Raw genomic sequence first — 13,849 nt, forward strand, 5'->3', positions numbered from 1 at the left:
GTGAACTGAATTGGTCTACCCTTAGGAAGAATATGCATCTCAATGACTATAGGCTTGATTTTCTCTGACTGGTAGGGAGAACCTATTTTTTGGGTTCAAGCCACCTTCTCTATAAGCCAAAGATGAAATCAAGAACTAAGAAAAAGCTAATTCTCCTAGCAATCAGCTTTATCCAGGGGTCTACCTGTGAGATACTATCACGGGATTTGGAGAAAGGAGGATAAAAAGCAGAAAGCCAATATTTCCAAATCCTTTGAGTCTCTACAGCTGCTTTACCTGAATGTGCCTGAAGTGTATCCTCCTTTCTTTCCTGGGAGGCAGCGGTAAGTCCCCACCACCTGAATCCTGTCACCTGGCTTCACTTTATCTACTAGGTCATCATCCAAGATGACATCCACAGAGCGTGGAAGCTGGCCAGCAGGGGCCTTCTCAGGCATTTCCTGGATAGTGATGGTCTGGTGGTCTTTATACACTGAAAGACCATACTCTGTCTCCAGAGGATTATTCTCTTCATCCTGGAAAACAGGCAAAAGACACAATTATTTAGCCATGCCCCCCCCCCCAATATTCTAGATATATCTGCCCTTAGAGAATAAAGTTGTAAATATATATTAACTGTTCCTCCTTCCAAAAAAAATTTTTTTAGTCTATTTCACTCTTACCCAGGTGCTTATGATTGTACAATTAATATAAGGAAGCACCAGCAGTCTGATAAGAGTAGAATATCAATGCTACTAATTGAGACAATAGCTTCAGTTCAGGTACTGGCTACAAAATAAATCCCCAAATAGCAACCCCAAGAGGGATTAATAGAAAGAGAAATTCCAATTAAAATAATGAGAAAAATGAATAAAATATTTTGATGTCAATCTACCAAAGAACATTAAATCCTTGTTTAGATTCAATTGCAAAGTGCTTCTCCAAGAAATAAAGAACAAATTAAGTAGAGAAAGGAACATTTAGTGCTCATGGTTGGGTCATATCATTTTAATAAAAATAACAATACCACCAAATAAGTTTATAACAATAAAGGCAGCCAAGTGGTGCAGCAAATAGAAAAACCTGAATTGATATCCAGGCTCAGACACTTACTATCTATGAGCCAGATCACAAATCACTTAACTTCTGGTTGCCTCAGTTTCCTCCCCTGTATAATGGAGTTAATAACAGCCCCTACTTCCAAAGGCTATTATGAGGCTCAAAAGAGATAACATCTGTAAAGTGTTCAGCATGTAAGTGCCTGATACAAAAAAAGCTCTTAATAATACTCAGTCCACTAATGTGATACAAGAAATGATGAACAGAATACTTTCAGAAAAACCTGGAAACATTTACATGAACTGATGCAAATTAAAGTGAGCAGAACGAGGAGAACATTTTACACAGAAACAGCAACACTGTGTGATGATCAACTATGGTGGACTTAGCTCCTCTCAGTTCAGTGACCAAGGACAATTCTAAAAGAGCTGTAATGTAAAATCCACATCCAGAAGGAAAAAAAATAGAATCTGACTACAGAGCAAAGTATACTATTTTCATATATATAAAAACTTGTTCTGTTTTTTGTTTTTCTCCTGTTTTTCTTTAGTTTTGATTCTTCTTTCACAAAATGACTAATATGGAAACATGTTAAACATGATTGTACATGTATAATCTATATCACATTACTTGCTATCATGGGATAGGAGGGAAGGGAGGGCAAAAAATGTGGAACTCCAAAACTTACAAAAAAAGAAAAGAATGTTGAAAACTATTTTTGCATGTAATTGAAAAAATAAAATACCATTTAAAAATGAATGTTAAAAATTGTTTTTACATGTAATTGAAAAAAAGGATTTAAAAAAATTTTTTTAAATCCTTATCATGGTGGCTAGGTGGCACAATGGATAGAGCACAGGCCCTGGAGTCAAGAATACCTGAATTCAAATCCAGCCTCAGACACTTAATAATTACCTAATAATTACTTAGCTGTGGGCAAGCCACTTAACCCCATTTGCTTTGCAAAAACCTTAAAAAAAAACTTATCTCCTCCCTCCCTGTAGTGTTATACCAAACTATCAAAGAAGGAACTACTTTGTAGAATTTAACAAAACAACAATAAAATTTATCTGGAGGTATAAAAGATGCAGAATACTAAGAGAAATAATGGGGGGGAGGGGAATGGAAATGATGAGGAAATAGCAAGCACTTCCAAGACTCAAACTATATTATAAGGCAGCAGTCACCAAAATCATTTGCACTGATCAAAAAACAGAAAAAGATAAATAGGGTAAGGGTGAATCAGAAATAATAGAACTCAAAAAACTTCAATAAATCAGAAAACAGGAAAAATTTCCTACTATTTGATTAAAAGTATCATGTAAAAACCATTCAGTTTAAAGCCTCAAGGTATGTCCAGTAGTTCAGTTTCCTCTGGGTTGATTTCTTTTTTTGCCACCCAGTCAATTTCTAGATATAAAATTTCAAATCTCTCTTTTTTATTCTCTCTCCTCTTCTCTTCTCCCCTTTTTTTCAGCCCTATAATTCCATGAGAAAAAAAAAAACCTCTGAGAAATCTCTTGCCTAATGAATATCATTACCTATTCTACAATTTATAATCTTCAAGAATTGCCTAAAGACACAAAGAGGCTAACTTGACAAGGGTCATTTGATCAGTATGTGTTTAGATGAGGGACTAAGATGAGTTTAGATTAGGTCTTCATGATTCATAGGCAACTTTCTCTATGGGCTTCTCTGATACCACCTAACACATCTTGATGAGAAGAGATATCTTTGACCTCCACTCTCCAGAAGATAGTCAACTCAATCCTCTTACCTTGGTAGGATAGACAGAGCTGGAAGGAAAAGGCACCAAGGTGGTAAGATCAGTATAGTTTCTCTCTAGGGTCTTCTTGGTGGCAGGACAATAGTGAACACTACGGACAACCTTGGGACGAATCAGGGAGCCTAAAAGGAGACAAGCCATGAAAAGTTAAGAGGGGAGTTTTGTGATTTGTAGTGTAACTTTTTATAGTGTGTAATGTAATTGGACTTACTCTTCCCAACCCAACCTCATCATTTCTTCCTCTTTAGCCCTACCCATGAACCAGCTCCTGAAGAGATGGGGGAAAACAGACCAAAGCAGGTGGATCTCTCTAAATAGTAGTCTAAATTCAAGTTAGTCAACTCATTTCAACTTCACACTCCCTCAAGTCCGATCAAAGGATTAGGACTTTCATACATGTAAAATTGCTTGACAGTTTTCTGAATGTCTGATAAACTACTGACTGACTCAAGAAATACAGTCACAAAGAGTTAGCTAGATGGCACAGCAGATACAGCACTAGCCCTGTAGTCAGGAGGACCTGAGTTCAAATCCAGCCTCACACACTTGATACTTCCTAGCTATGTGACCTTGGGCAAGTAACTTTAACCACATGGTCCCACAAAAAAAAAAAACAGGAAAAAAAAGAATATGGTCACAAGAAAGGATTATGTGGCCCCAACTGTTCTTACTTCCAGTGTTCTCTGTTAATTATTTCCTATTTATTCTGTTATGTAGTTTTTCTTTGTATATATATTTGTTTGCATGTTGTTTCCTCCATCGGACTGTAAATTCCTTACTATGTGCCCAGTCTGTAGATTAAAATGATGTTTGTCCTTCCTTCTCAAAAAAGACCATGACAAACACATAAATTGGATTTGAGTGAGGGGGAATGCTGTGCTAAGTCTCCAGTTTCACTTTCTCCTCTAGAGCTATCTGGATCCAGTGACCAGAAACAGGTTAAGTGACATGCCCAAGGTTACAAAGCTAGAAAAATGGCTGGATTTGAACTGGATTTGAGTCGCAGCTGGATTTGAACTTAGGTCGTACTGACTCCAGGACTGGTGTTCTAACCATGATGCCACTTAGCTGCCCCTAGGGGCTTAATAAATGTTTACTGATTGACTGATAGAGATCCTCAAACTCTCCACTTCCACCTCAAGCAGAAAAAGAAACTGACTGAAATAGTAATGACAGCAGCAAACATCTACAAAATACTTCTAAGGTCTGCCAAGTAGTTTACATATAACATCTGATCCTTACAATAACCTTGCAAGGTCAGTGCCTTTATCAATTCTTGTTTTCCAGATGAAGAAAATGAAGATGCAAGAGACTGAGTGACTTGCCCAAGGTCACAGAGCTATTAAGTGTCTGACATCACGTTTGAATTCTGGTCTTCCTGACTCCTAATCCCAGTTAAATTCCTTGATTTGCCAAAATCATACAGGTAGAAAATATCAGAAGCAGGATTTGAATGCAGGTCCACTGAAGCACCTAGCTACTTCATAAGAGGGGGGAGCTCAATGCAAAATCAGTGCTACTAGAAAAAAATAAAAATGCTAGTAGAATGATGATAGTTATCATTTATACAGAGTTTACTATATGTACTGCACTAAGCACTTAATTATTATAATTATCTCATTTGATCCTCACAACAATCCTGGAAGATAAGTACTTCTATTATTCTCATTTTACTGAGGAAACTGAAGTAAACAGGGAGTTAAATGCTTTGGCCAGGGTCACACAGATGATCAGATCACTAATATCATTTTCAAAGAAAAAAATTTTGTCTTGGTCTGGGACCCATGATTTCACCAGTGCAGGAAATTCCCAGGGTAAATTCCTTCCACTTACACAGTTCGATCTATTCCTATGCAAGTGGAAATCTGCATCGCTGATAGATTCAAGGACTAGTCAGGCAGGCTTTGAACTCACATCTTCCCTGACTCCAGGGATGACCTATCCACTCTGCTACACTGTCTCTACATAGGAAAAGGAATAATTTTAAAATGAGGGCTCTGACCCAACTATTTGGCCTAGGGTTCCTCCCAATCATTTTCACTTCCCTGGTCCAAGTCCTTAAAATTCCACCTCCTCAAGCTACCCAGCTAGGCTTCCCCACCCCAAACCTGTGCATAGCCCTCAATCTATTTCAAGAGTTCCCAGAGGAAGGCCCCTCTATTCTGACAATTCTGTCCAAACCCCTCACATTTGGTGACGATGCCCTCTACACAGACGATGCAACTGAGGAAGCAGGAGGTGAGGGTCCGAGGAGAAACATGCTTGGAACCAAAGCTGCCCTCCAACCCAATGTAGAATTCTTCATACTGCTTAGCATAGGTGGCATCAATGGAGGCTACAAAGTCCTTCAGGGCCCGCTGGAAGGCGAGGAGTTCCTCAAAGGCATTGTTGAGGAGCCTGCAGAGGGGACAAGAAAAAAAAAAATCAACTGAACAATGGAGAAACAAACTAATAAAATATGAACCTAAATCCCTGATAAAATACTTTCCCAAATGTAACTCAAAAGGATCAAAACAAAATCACAGATTTATAGCTAAAAGGAACTTTAGAAGATCACCCAATCTAAACCTTTTTTTTTTATGAGTGAGCAAACCGAGGTCCAGAGAGGTCAAGTCATTCATTCAGGGTGACAAAGTATCTGAAATAGGATTTGAACCCAGGTCTTCCTGACTCCAAAGGCAATAATCTATATCCATCCACACACTCTGCTGCCTCTCAAGGATTTCCTCCAATCCCACTCATCTCCCCAATTAGAATAGTGAAGGTCAGGTCAAGAAAAATGAAGCCTCCTTTGAACTTCAGTGCTCAAAGTTTCTTCCACCCACCAGACTTATTGCCAAAAGCTTTTAAACATGTCTACTCAAAGTCAGAAGAACATCAACCACTTTCAATCTAAAAATTTATTTACTTATTCAGCACAGTAAGTTGCTGGGGACACAAAGAGGAAGAGGAGAGGAGAAAAGAAAAAAGATTAGAAGAAGGTCAACCCTTTCTTTGTTTTTTTTCCTAGAAAGATTTTACTTATTAGGCTTTACAATTTTTCCCTCATTCTTGCTTCCCACCCCCACCCCCACAGAAGGTAGTCTGTTAGTCATTGTCCCTGAGTGTTGCACTGATGGAATGAGCAAGTGCATCAAGGTTGATCATCCCCCTCATGTTGCTCTTGGGGTGTAAAATGTTCTTCTGGTTCTGCTCATCTCACTCAGCATCAGTTCATGCAAATCCCTCCAGGCTTCCCTGAATTCCCATCCCTCCTGGTTTCTAATAGAACAATAGTGTTCCATGACATACATATACCAGTTTGCTAAACCATTCCCCAATTGAAGGACATTCACTTAATTTCCAATTCTTTGCCAGCACAAACAAGGCTGCTATGAATGTTTTTGTACAAGCAATTTTTTTCACCCTTTTTCTCTTAAGGGTATAGAACAACCCTTTCAATCTAAGAGATTTTATTTACTTGTTTATTAAGCACTTAAAAAGGTGCTAGGGGCATAGAAAGAGGAAGAGGAGAAGGGGGGAAAGATGACAAGAGAAAAAAATAATAGATAAAAGAAAAAGAAGAGAATGGATGAGCAGGAAGGAAAGAAAAAAGATGAGAAGAAAATGAATGGAAAGAAAGGAAGGGAAAAGCAAAAAGTTCCTTTACCCAAGCAGCTTCTATTTCACTGCTAGTGGGGAGACCTGATGAAAGAAAATCTTGGATTTAATTTCTAAAAGAAAGACAGGAAAAAATATGACTAGTAAATGACTTACTGCCTCTAAAAATCCAAAATTCTACTCTTGGAATCAAGGAGGGGGGAAAAAAATAAGGGATTAGGAAAAGGAAAAATAGAAAGTCCAAGCATACTATAAAGTCCTAGGTTCATGGGATTGTAGATCTAAAAGCTAGAAGACAACTCAGAGGTCATCAATTTTAAAGTCCATTTTAAAGATGAGAATACTGAGGTCAAGGGAAGTGATGACTTGCCCCAAATCTCAGAGGTAATAAAGTTCAGGGATGGATTTGAACTCAGGTCTTTGACTCCAGAGTCAGCACTATATATGCTGTCTACTTAAATCTCAATCCACCTCCCCACGTGAGAAATTATGACTGCTCTAATGAATAGGAAGGTTTCCATTTGTACTTGTCACCCCTCCCCCACCCCTGTACTTACCGAATAGCTCTTTTCTCATTCTTCCGACGTAGATCATTCACATTGACAACCAGCCGATGCTGGTTATCACTAATCAGTTCTCGAACTTTGCTCTGGTAAATTCCCTGGTCCTCCTACAAAATAACCAGAATCCATTAACTAAGCCTAGCCAAAAGTGATTCTAAATGACCATAACAAAAAATGACTTCTCTCTCCCTTTACTGGAGTAGATGATTAAATGTAAAAAAATTACACACACTATCAGATTCAGTTTGATGCATTGTTTGGTTTTAATAACCAGAGTAATGTTTAACAAGTTTTCAAGCAAAAAAATGTTCTATGATATGTTTTAAAAATTAATCTTCCTCAGGGGCAGCTAGGTGGCACAGTGGATAGAGCACCGACACTGGAGTCAGGAGTACCTGAATTCAAATCTGACCTCAAACACTGAATAATTACCTAGTTGTGCAGCCTTGGGCAAGCCACTTAACCCCATTGCCTTGCTAAAAAAAAAAAAAAAAAAAACCTAAAAAAAATTAATCTTCCTCCTTTCCAGTATGAAACCATTCCCTTATGACAAAGAACATAAAAAAGATAGCAATATATTAATGATGCTCAACTGTGAAAGACTTAGCTTCTCCAATGAATGATCCAGTATAACAAAGGATCCAAGATGAAAAATGCTATTCAACTCTAGAGAGAGAACTGATGAAATCTGAATACAGAATGAAACATCTTTTTTTCAACTTTCTTATTTTTCTTGAGATTTTTTTTGTTTTCTTTTGCAACATGGTTAATATGGAAAATATATTTTGCATGATTTCCCATGTATAATCAATATATTACTTTCCTTCCCAAGGAGTGGGAAAAGGAAGAAAGAAAATTTGCAACTCAAACATTTTTAAAAATGAATGTTAAAAATGTTTTCAGATGTAATTGGGATATATTTAATAAAATAAATAAAATCTATTTAAAAAAGAGAAATGCAAAAGAATTTAGCAAAACTAACCCACACATCAACTAAGTCTGACAACGTTAATGATGTCACATACTCATAGTTCCCCATCTCTATGTAGAAGTGAGTCAATATTTTTTTAATCTCCACTACTCAACTTTAATCATTGTTACATATAAAGTATTCAGTTTATTTTTTTAAATCATTCTTCCCATTTACAGTTTTAGTCTATATATATATATATAGTGCATGTAGATAGATATAGATATACACAAATATAGATATAGATGTTATTTTCCTAATTGTGTTTTATATCACTCTGGAGTCCTACCCTTCCCATTCTTTATATTTCCTTTCTTATATAGCCACAATATTTTATTACATTCATCATACCACAGTTTGTTTAGCCAATCCCCATTCCATGGTTCTCTACTTTATTTTCAATTCTTTATTTTTGGTATGCATGCTTTTCTATTATTGACCTCCTTGAGATATGTACACAGCAGGAGGATCTCAAAGGGTTAGAACACTTCATTGTCTCTGGATTAATTCCAAATAACTTTATCGAACAGTTTGACCAATACACAGTTCCATTAAAAAAATATATTAATGTGCCCAGTTTTCCACAAACCTAAACATGGTCTAATTTGCATTTCTGTCATCTTTGTCAAATTCCTGGATGAGGTGGTTTGAATTGCTTTGACCTTCATCTCTCTTGTTATTAATGATTTGAAATAATCTTTCACAGTCATAAACAGCTTGTAATTCTTTTAAGAACTGCTTGCTTGTTCACATCCTTTTATCCTATCCACTGGTAAATGATTCTTGGTTTTATGTGCTTATGTTGGGTCTTTGTATATTCAGAACTCCTTCAGAGATAGGTGATTCATGAGGTACCACTTCACACCTCTCAGACTGGCCAATATGACCAAAGGACAATGATCAATGTTGAAGGGATCTGGGAAATCTGGGACACTATTACAATGTTGGTGGAGCTGTGAACTCATCTAACCTTTCTGGAGAGCAATTTGGAATTATACCCAAAAGGCAACAAAAATGTGCATACCCTTTGATCCAGCAATACCACTACTGGGTCTATACCCTAAAGAGATCATGCTCAAGGGTAATAACATCACTTGTATAAAAATATTCATAGCAGCCCTATTTGTGGTGGCAAAGAACTGGAAATTGAGTGAATGTCCTTCAATTGGGGAGTGGCTTAGCCAACTGTGGTCTATTGTATGGAACACTATTGTTCTATTAGAAACCAGGAGGGATGGGAAGTCAGGGAAGCCTGGAGGGATTTGCATGAGTTGATGTTGAGAGGGATGAGCAGAACCAGAAGAATATTGTACACCCTAACAGCAACATGGAGGTGATGATCAACTTTAATGGACTTGCTCATTCCATCAATGCAATAATTAGGGACAATTTTAGAGTACCTGGAATGGAGAATACCATCTATGTCTAGAGAAAGAATTGTGGAGTTTAAACAAAGACTAAAGTCTATTACCTTCAATTTTTTTTAAAGTGTCTTATGTACTATATAATTTTGCTATCACTAGTATTTTATCTTCTTTTCAAGGATATGATTTCTCTCTCAACACATTCAAATTCGATCAATGTATAGCATGGAAACAATGTAGATTATCAGACTGACTTCTGTCTGGGGGCATGGGGGAGAGAAGGGAGGGTGGGGACAAAATTATAAAATTCAAAACCTTAGAAAAAATACTATTATATATAATTGGAAAACAAATAAAATATTAATTAAAATGATAGATGAGGAGCGACTGATTCCCCTTTGGCCATCTGGTCAGGTCCAAACTCTGAGATTCAAGACCCTCTCGTCTCTGACTTCTCTTTTCCTCAGATTTTATCTCCAGTGAGCAGTCACTTGATCCTTGTCCAGGTGGCCTCTTGCTCATTCCTGCATGGGTCTGGGCCTGGTTCTGGCACAGTAGATAGAGCACCAGCCCTGGAGTCAGGAGTACCTGAGTTCAAATCTGGCCTAGGATACTTAATAATTACCTAGCTGTGTGGCCTTGGACAAGTCACTTAACCCCATTGCCTTGCAAAAACAAACAAAAAAAAAGATAGGTGATTCAAAGGCTTTTTACCCCCCACCCATTGCTTCCCTTTTAATTTGAGTTATACTGATGCTCTCTGTGCTATAGGGTTTGTCTATTTTATGTTATATAATCCTTAATATCTGCCTTCCATGTTAGATGAGAGGAAAAAAAAAACAAACCACTCATCTTAGTCATAGATGTGAAAGGTACCTAATCTATCATCTAAATTTCTCCTAGTATCACTATTCATTCAAATTACACATTCATTTTTACCTAATTATTGTGTAAGATGTAGATTTAAATTTAATTTTGGCTTTTCAGCTTTCCCAACAATTCTTGTCAAATAGAGAATTTTTTTGCCAAAAAATCTTATCTCTTCAGATATATAGATAACTGAGTTAAGTTCAAATGTTTCTGATCCTTTTTTATCTAATTTGTTCAATTAAGCTACTGTTCAATTTTTTTAACTAGTACCAGCAGTTTCAATAATTACTGCTTTATAGTAAAACTAGAGGTCTGAAAGTAATATTCCCCCATTCATACTTTTTTTCATTATTTCTCTTATCTTTTGTTCCTCCAAATGATTTTTATTATTATTTGGTCTACCTGTCAAGTATTCCCTTGGTTTGGCAGAGAATTAAGTCTGCAAATTAATTTAGGTAATACAATTTTTATTATACTCTTCTGACCTAACATGGAATAAAGAAAAAAATTAATTATCCTCCTTTATCTACTGATTAAATCTCTGGTGTTTTCCCATTGTAAATGATTTTAGACAAACTTTCATTATTAAAAAGAGTAAGTCTATGACTTATAGAAATTTTAGTATAATTACTTAAACTCTATATAGCTACTTATAGTATACATTTACATGCTACATTTTAACAAAGATTTTTCCAGTATCTATCATTCTGAATTTCACAGTGGTTTGGTTTTATATATGAATGCCTGCTAATTGCTTTTCTAACTTCGTACCATTCTTGCATCTATAGAATAAATCTAACTTGATCATAGTGAATAATTTTTTTAAATATATTGGTCATGCAATTTTGGGCTGTCTGCAATGGAGAATTCCATCTGTTATCCAGATAAAGAACCACGCAGTTTGAACAAAGTTCAAGGACTATTCCCTTTAATTTAGGAAAAAAAACTGTTATCTTATTGTCTGATCTTGTTGTCTCTTATACTTTGTTTCTTCCTTAAGGATATGATTTCTCTCTCATCACACTCAATTTGGATCAATGTATACCATGGAAACAATGTAAAGACTGGCAAATTGCATTCTGTGGGGGGGGGAAGTAAGATGGGGGAAAAAATTATAAAATTCAAAATAAATAAAATCTTTAACTAAAAAAAAGAATCACAAAAAAATAGTCATGGTTTTTGCAAAAATTTTATTTTAAATGATTATCAACAATGTGGAAGGGATGTGGGAAATCTGGGATACTAATACATTATTGGTGGAGCTGTGAACTCATCCAACCTTTCTGAAGAGCAATTTGGGATTACACCCAAAGGGCAACAAAAATGTGCATGCCCTTTGACCCAGCCATACCACTACTGGATCTATACCCTGAAGAGATGATAAAAAAAGGGTAAAAACATCACTTGTACAAAATATTCATAGCAGCCCTGTTCCTGGTGGCAAAGAACTAGAAACCAAGTAAATGTCCTTCAATTGGGGAATGGCTTAACAAACTGTGGCATATGTATGTCATGGAACACTATTGTTCTATTAGAAACCAGGAGGGATGGGAATTCAGGGAAGCCTGGAAAAGATTTGTATGAACTGATGCTGAGCGAGATGAGCAGAACCAGAAAAAACATTGTGTACCCTAACAGCAACATGGGGGGTGATGATCAACCCCGATGGACTCGCTCATTCCATCAGTGCAACAATCAGGGACAATTTTGGGCTGTCTGCAATGGTGAATACCATCTGTATCCAGAGAAAGAATTATGGACTTTGAACAAAGACCAAAGACTATTACCGTCAAATTAGAAAAAGTTATATTATTATGTAATTTTACTATCTCACACTTTTATTTTTCTTCCTTAAGGATATGATTTCTCTGTCACTGCATTCAACTGAAATCAATGCATAACATGTAACCAATGTAAACACTAACAGAATGCCTTCTGTGAGGGGTGGGGGGACGGAAACAAGACTGGGGGAAAATTGTAAAACTCAAAATAAATAAAATCTTTCTTTAAAAAAATAAATGATTATCAATATTCATTAGTGATGTTGGCTAAGAGTTCTCTTCATGCTATCCTCCCTGGTTTAGGTATTAGGACCAAGTTATCCCCTTAGTGCTCTTCAGGGAAGTTCATCTTAAACCTTCTAGGAAAGCACTGTGCTAAGAAAATGTTGGGCAGATAAACACTCTCTACTCTTATTAATCTGCATTAAGTGGAGAAAGGGGGTCAGCCAATGACAAGAGACTTATTCTCCACTCTGCCTCCCCCCAAAGAAACCAACACCCTTGCAAAACACCAGCACCTTAAATAGGAGGTCCTTACTCCCTTTCTCCCAACCAGATGATGATACTCACAGCTGTCTAAGCCAAAATACCGTTTAACTCAACCATTCAATCCATCACAACTGTTACCTCTTAAGTGCTCGGTGTTAGATGCTAAAATAAAGGTTAAAGAGAGTGCTTTTGTTTTTGTTACTTGTCCCCTTTTGACCCCAACCTAGAGAACCAAGAAGCCTCAAGTTGTCTTGACTCCACTAATCCAATATAAATTCAAGACTTTAGTTGCAACCAAAGAGAATGTGATAGTTAACTTTTCTTTCTTTTTTTATATAAAGATTTTACTTATTTTGAGTTTTACAATTTTTCCCCTAATCTTACTTCCCTCCCCTACCCCACCCCCACAGAAGGCAATTTTTCCAGTCTTCACATTGTTTCCATGGCATACATTGATCCAAATTGAGTGTGATGACAGAGAAATCGTATCCTTAAGGAAGAAACAAAGTATAAGAGATAGAAAGATCAGACAATGAGATAGCAGGTTTTTTTCTAAATTTAAGGCAACAGTCCTTGGTCTTTGTTCAAACTCCACAGTTGTTTCTCTGGATACAGATGGTATTCTTCATTGCAGACAGCCCCACATTGTCCCTGATTGCTGCACTGATGGAATGAGCGAGTCCATCAAGGTTGATCATCGCCCCCATGTTGCTGTTGGGGTGTACAGTGTTTTTCTGGTTCTGCTCATCTCACTCAGCATCAGTTCATGCAAATTCCTCCAGGTTTCCCTGAATTCCCGTCCCTCCTGGTTTCTAATAGAGCAATAGTGTTCCATGACATACACAGACCACAGTTGGGAAGGACATTCGCTTGACTTCCATTTCTTTGCCACATCTAAGGCGGGGTCCTAGCGAAACCTCCCCCACCCGGGAACTCCAGCAGAACAGCCGGGTCCCCTCCCACAAACCAAGCCGGCCCAGAGTCACGACTAAAGGACCCCCCAGTTCCTCCAGCGGCGCGCGCACGGTCAAGGCCACGCTTTCCTTCGCAGCGCACGCCCCGGCCGGGGCCCATAGGCCGGCCCCAGGCTTTCCTCCGAACCCCAATCGGGGGCCGCGGGCGGCTTGTCCCCTCACCTCATCGTCCAAGAAGTCCAGGTAATCTCTCTGCGCCTCCCGCAGCTCCACATCGTCTATCACGGTGGTGGCGGCCATGCTTCCGAGCGGGCAGAATGGAGGCCGGTTCTTTGCTCCGCCGGGGCGGCGACTCCTCCCCTGGCGCGAAAATGACTTCACTTTTCCCGCCACCAAAAGTTACCTCCCAAGGGGTAGCGGAAGCACCTTTGCATTTTGATTGGCTGCGCCTTACAAGACCGGAAGAGTAGATAC

The 13,849-nt window shown here is 37.9% G+C and overlaps 1 protein-coding gene across 2 annotated transcripts in view; it reads right to left on the bottom strand.

Moving 5' to 3' along the window:
- Positions 1-13,759, bottom strand: part of MCM3 (minichromosome maintenance complex component 3) — a 43,169-nt gene extending 29,410 nt beyond the window's left edge. Inside the window, exons 1-5 of one of the 2 annotated variants that reach the window (XM_074237182.1) lie at positions 13,598-13,759; positions 6,982-7,094; positions 5,013-5,221; positions 2,816-2,946; positions 277-515 (exon numbers count right to left, since the gene is read on the bottom strand). In XM_074237182.1, the coding sequence (XP_074093283.1) occupies positions 277-515; positions 2,816-2,946; positions 5,013-5,221; positions 6,982-7,094; positions 13,598-13,675 (770 nt within the window). In that variant the 5' untranslated portion in view covers positions 13,676-13,759. The remainder of the gene's footprint in view (positions 1-276; positions 516-2,815; positions 2,947-5,012; positions 5,222-6,981; positions 7,095-13,597) is intronic. The other variant, XM_074237183.1, reaches the window with a different exon arrangement.
- Between the last annotated feature and the right edge of the window lie 90 nt (positions 13,760-13,849).

The sequence above is a fragment of the Macrotis lagotis genome, chromosome 5 (genome assembly GCF_037893015.1).
Source record: "Macrotis lagotis isolate mMagLag1 chromosome 5, bilby.v1.9.chrom.fasta, whole genome shotgun sequence".
In the NCBI taxonomy this organism is placed as follows: Eukaryota; Metazoa; Chordata; class Mammalia; order Peramelemorphia; family Peramelidae; genus Macrotis; species Macrotis lagotis.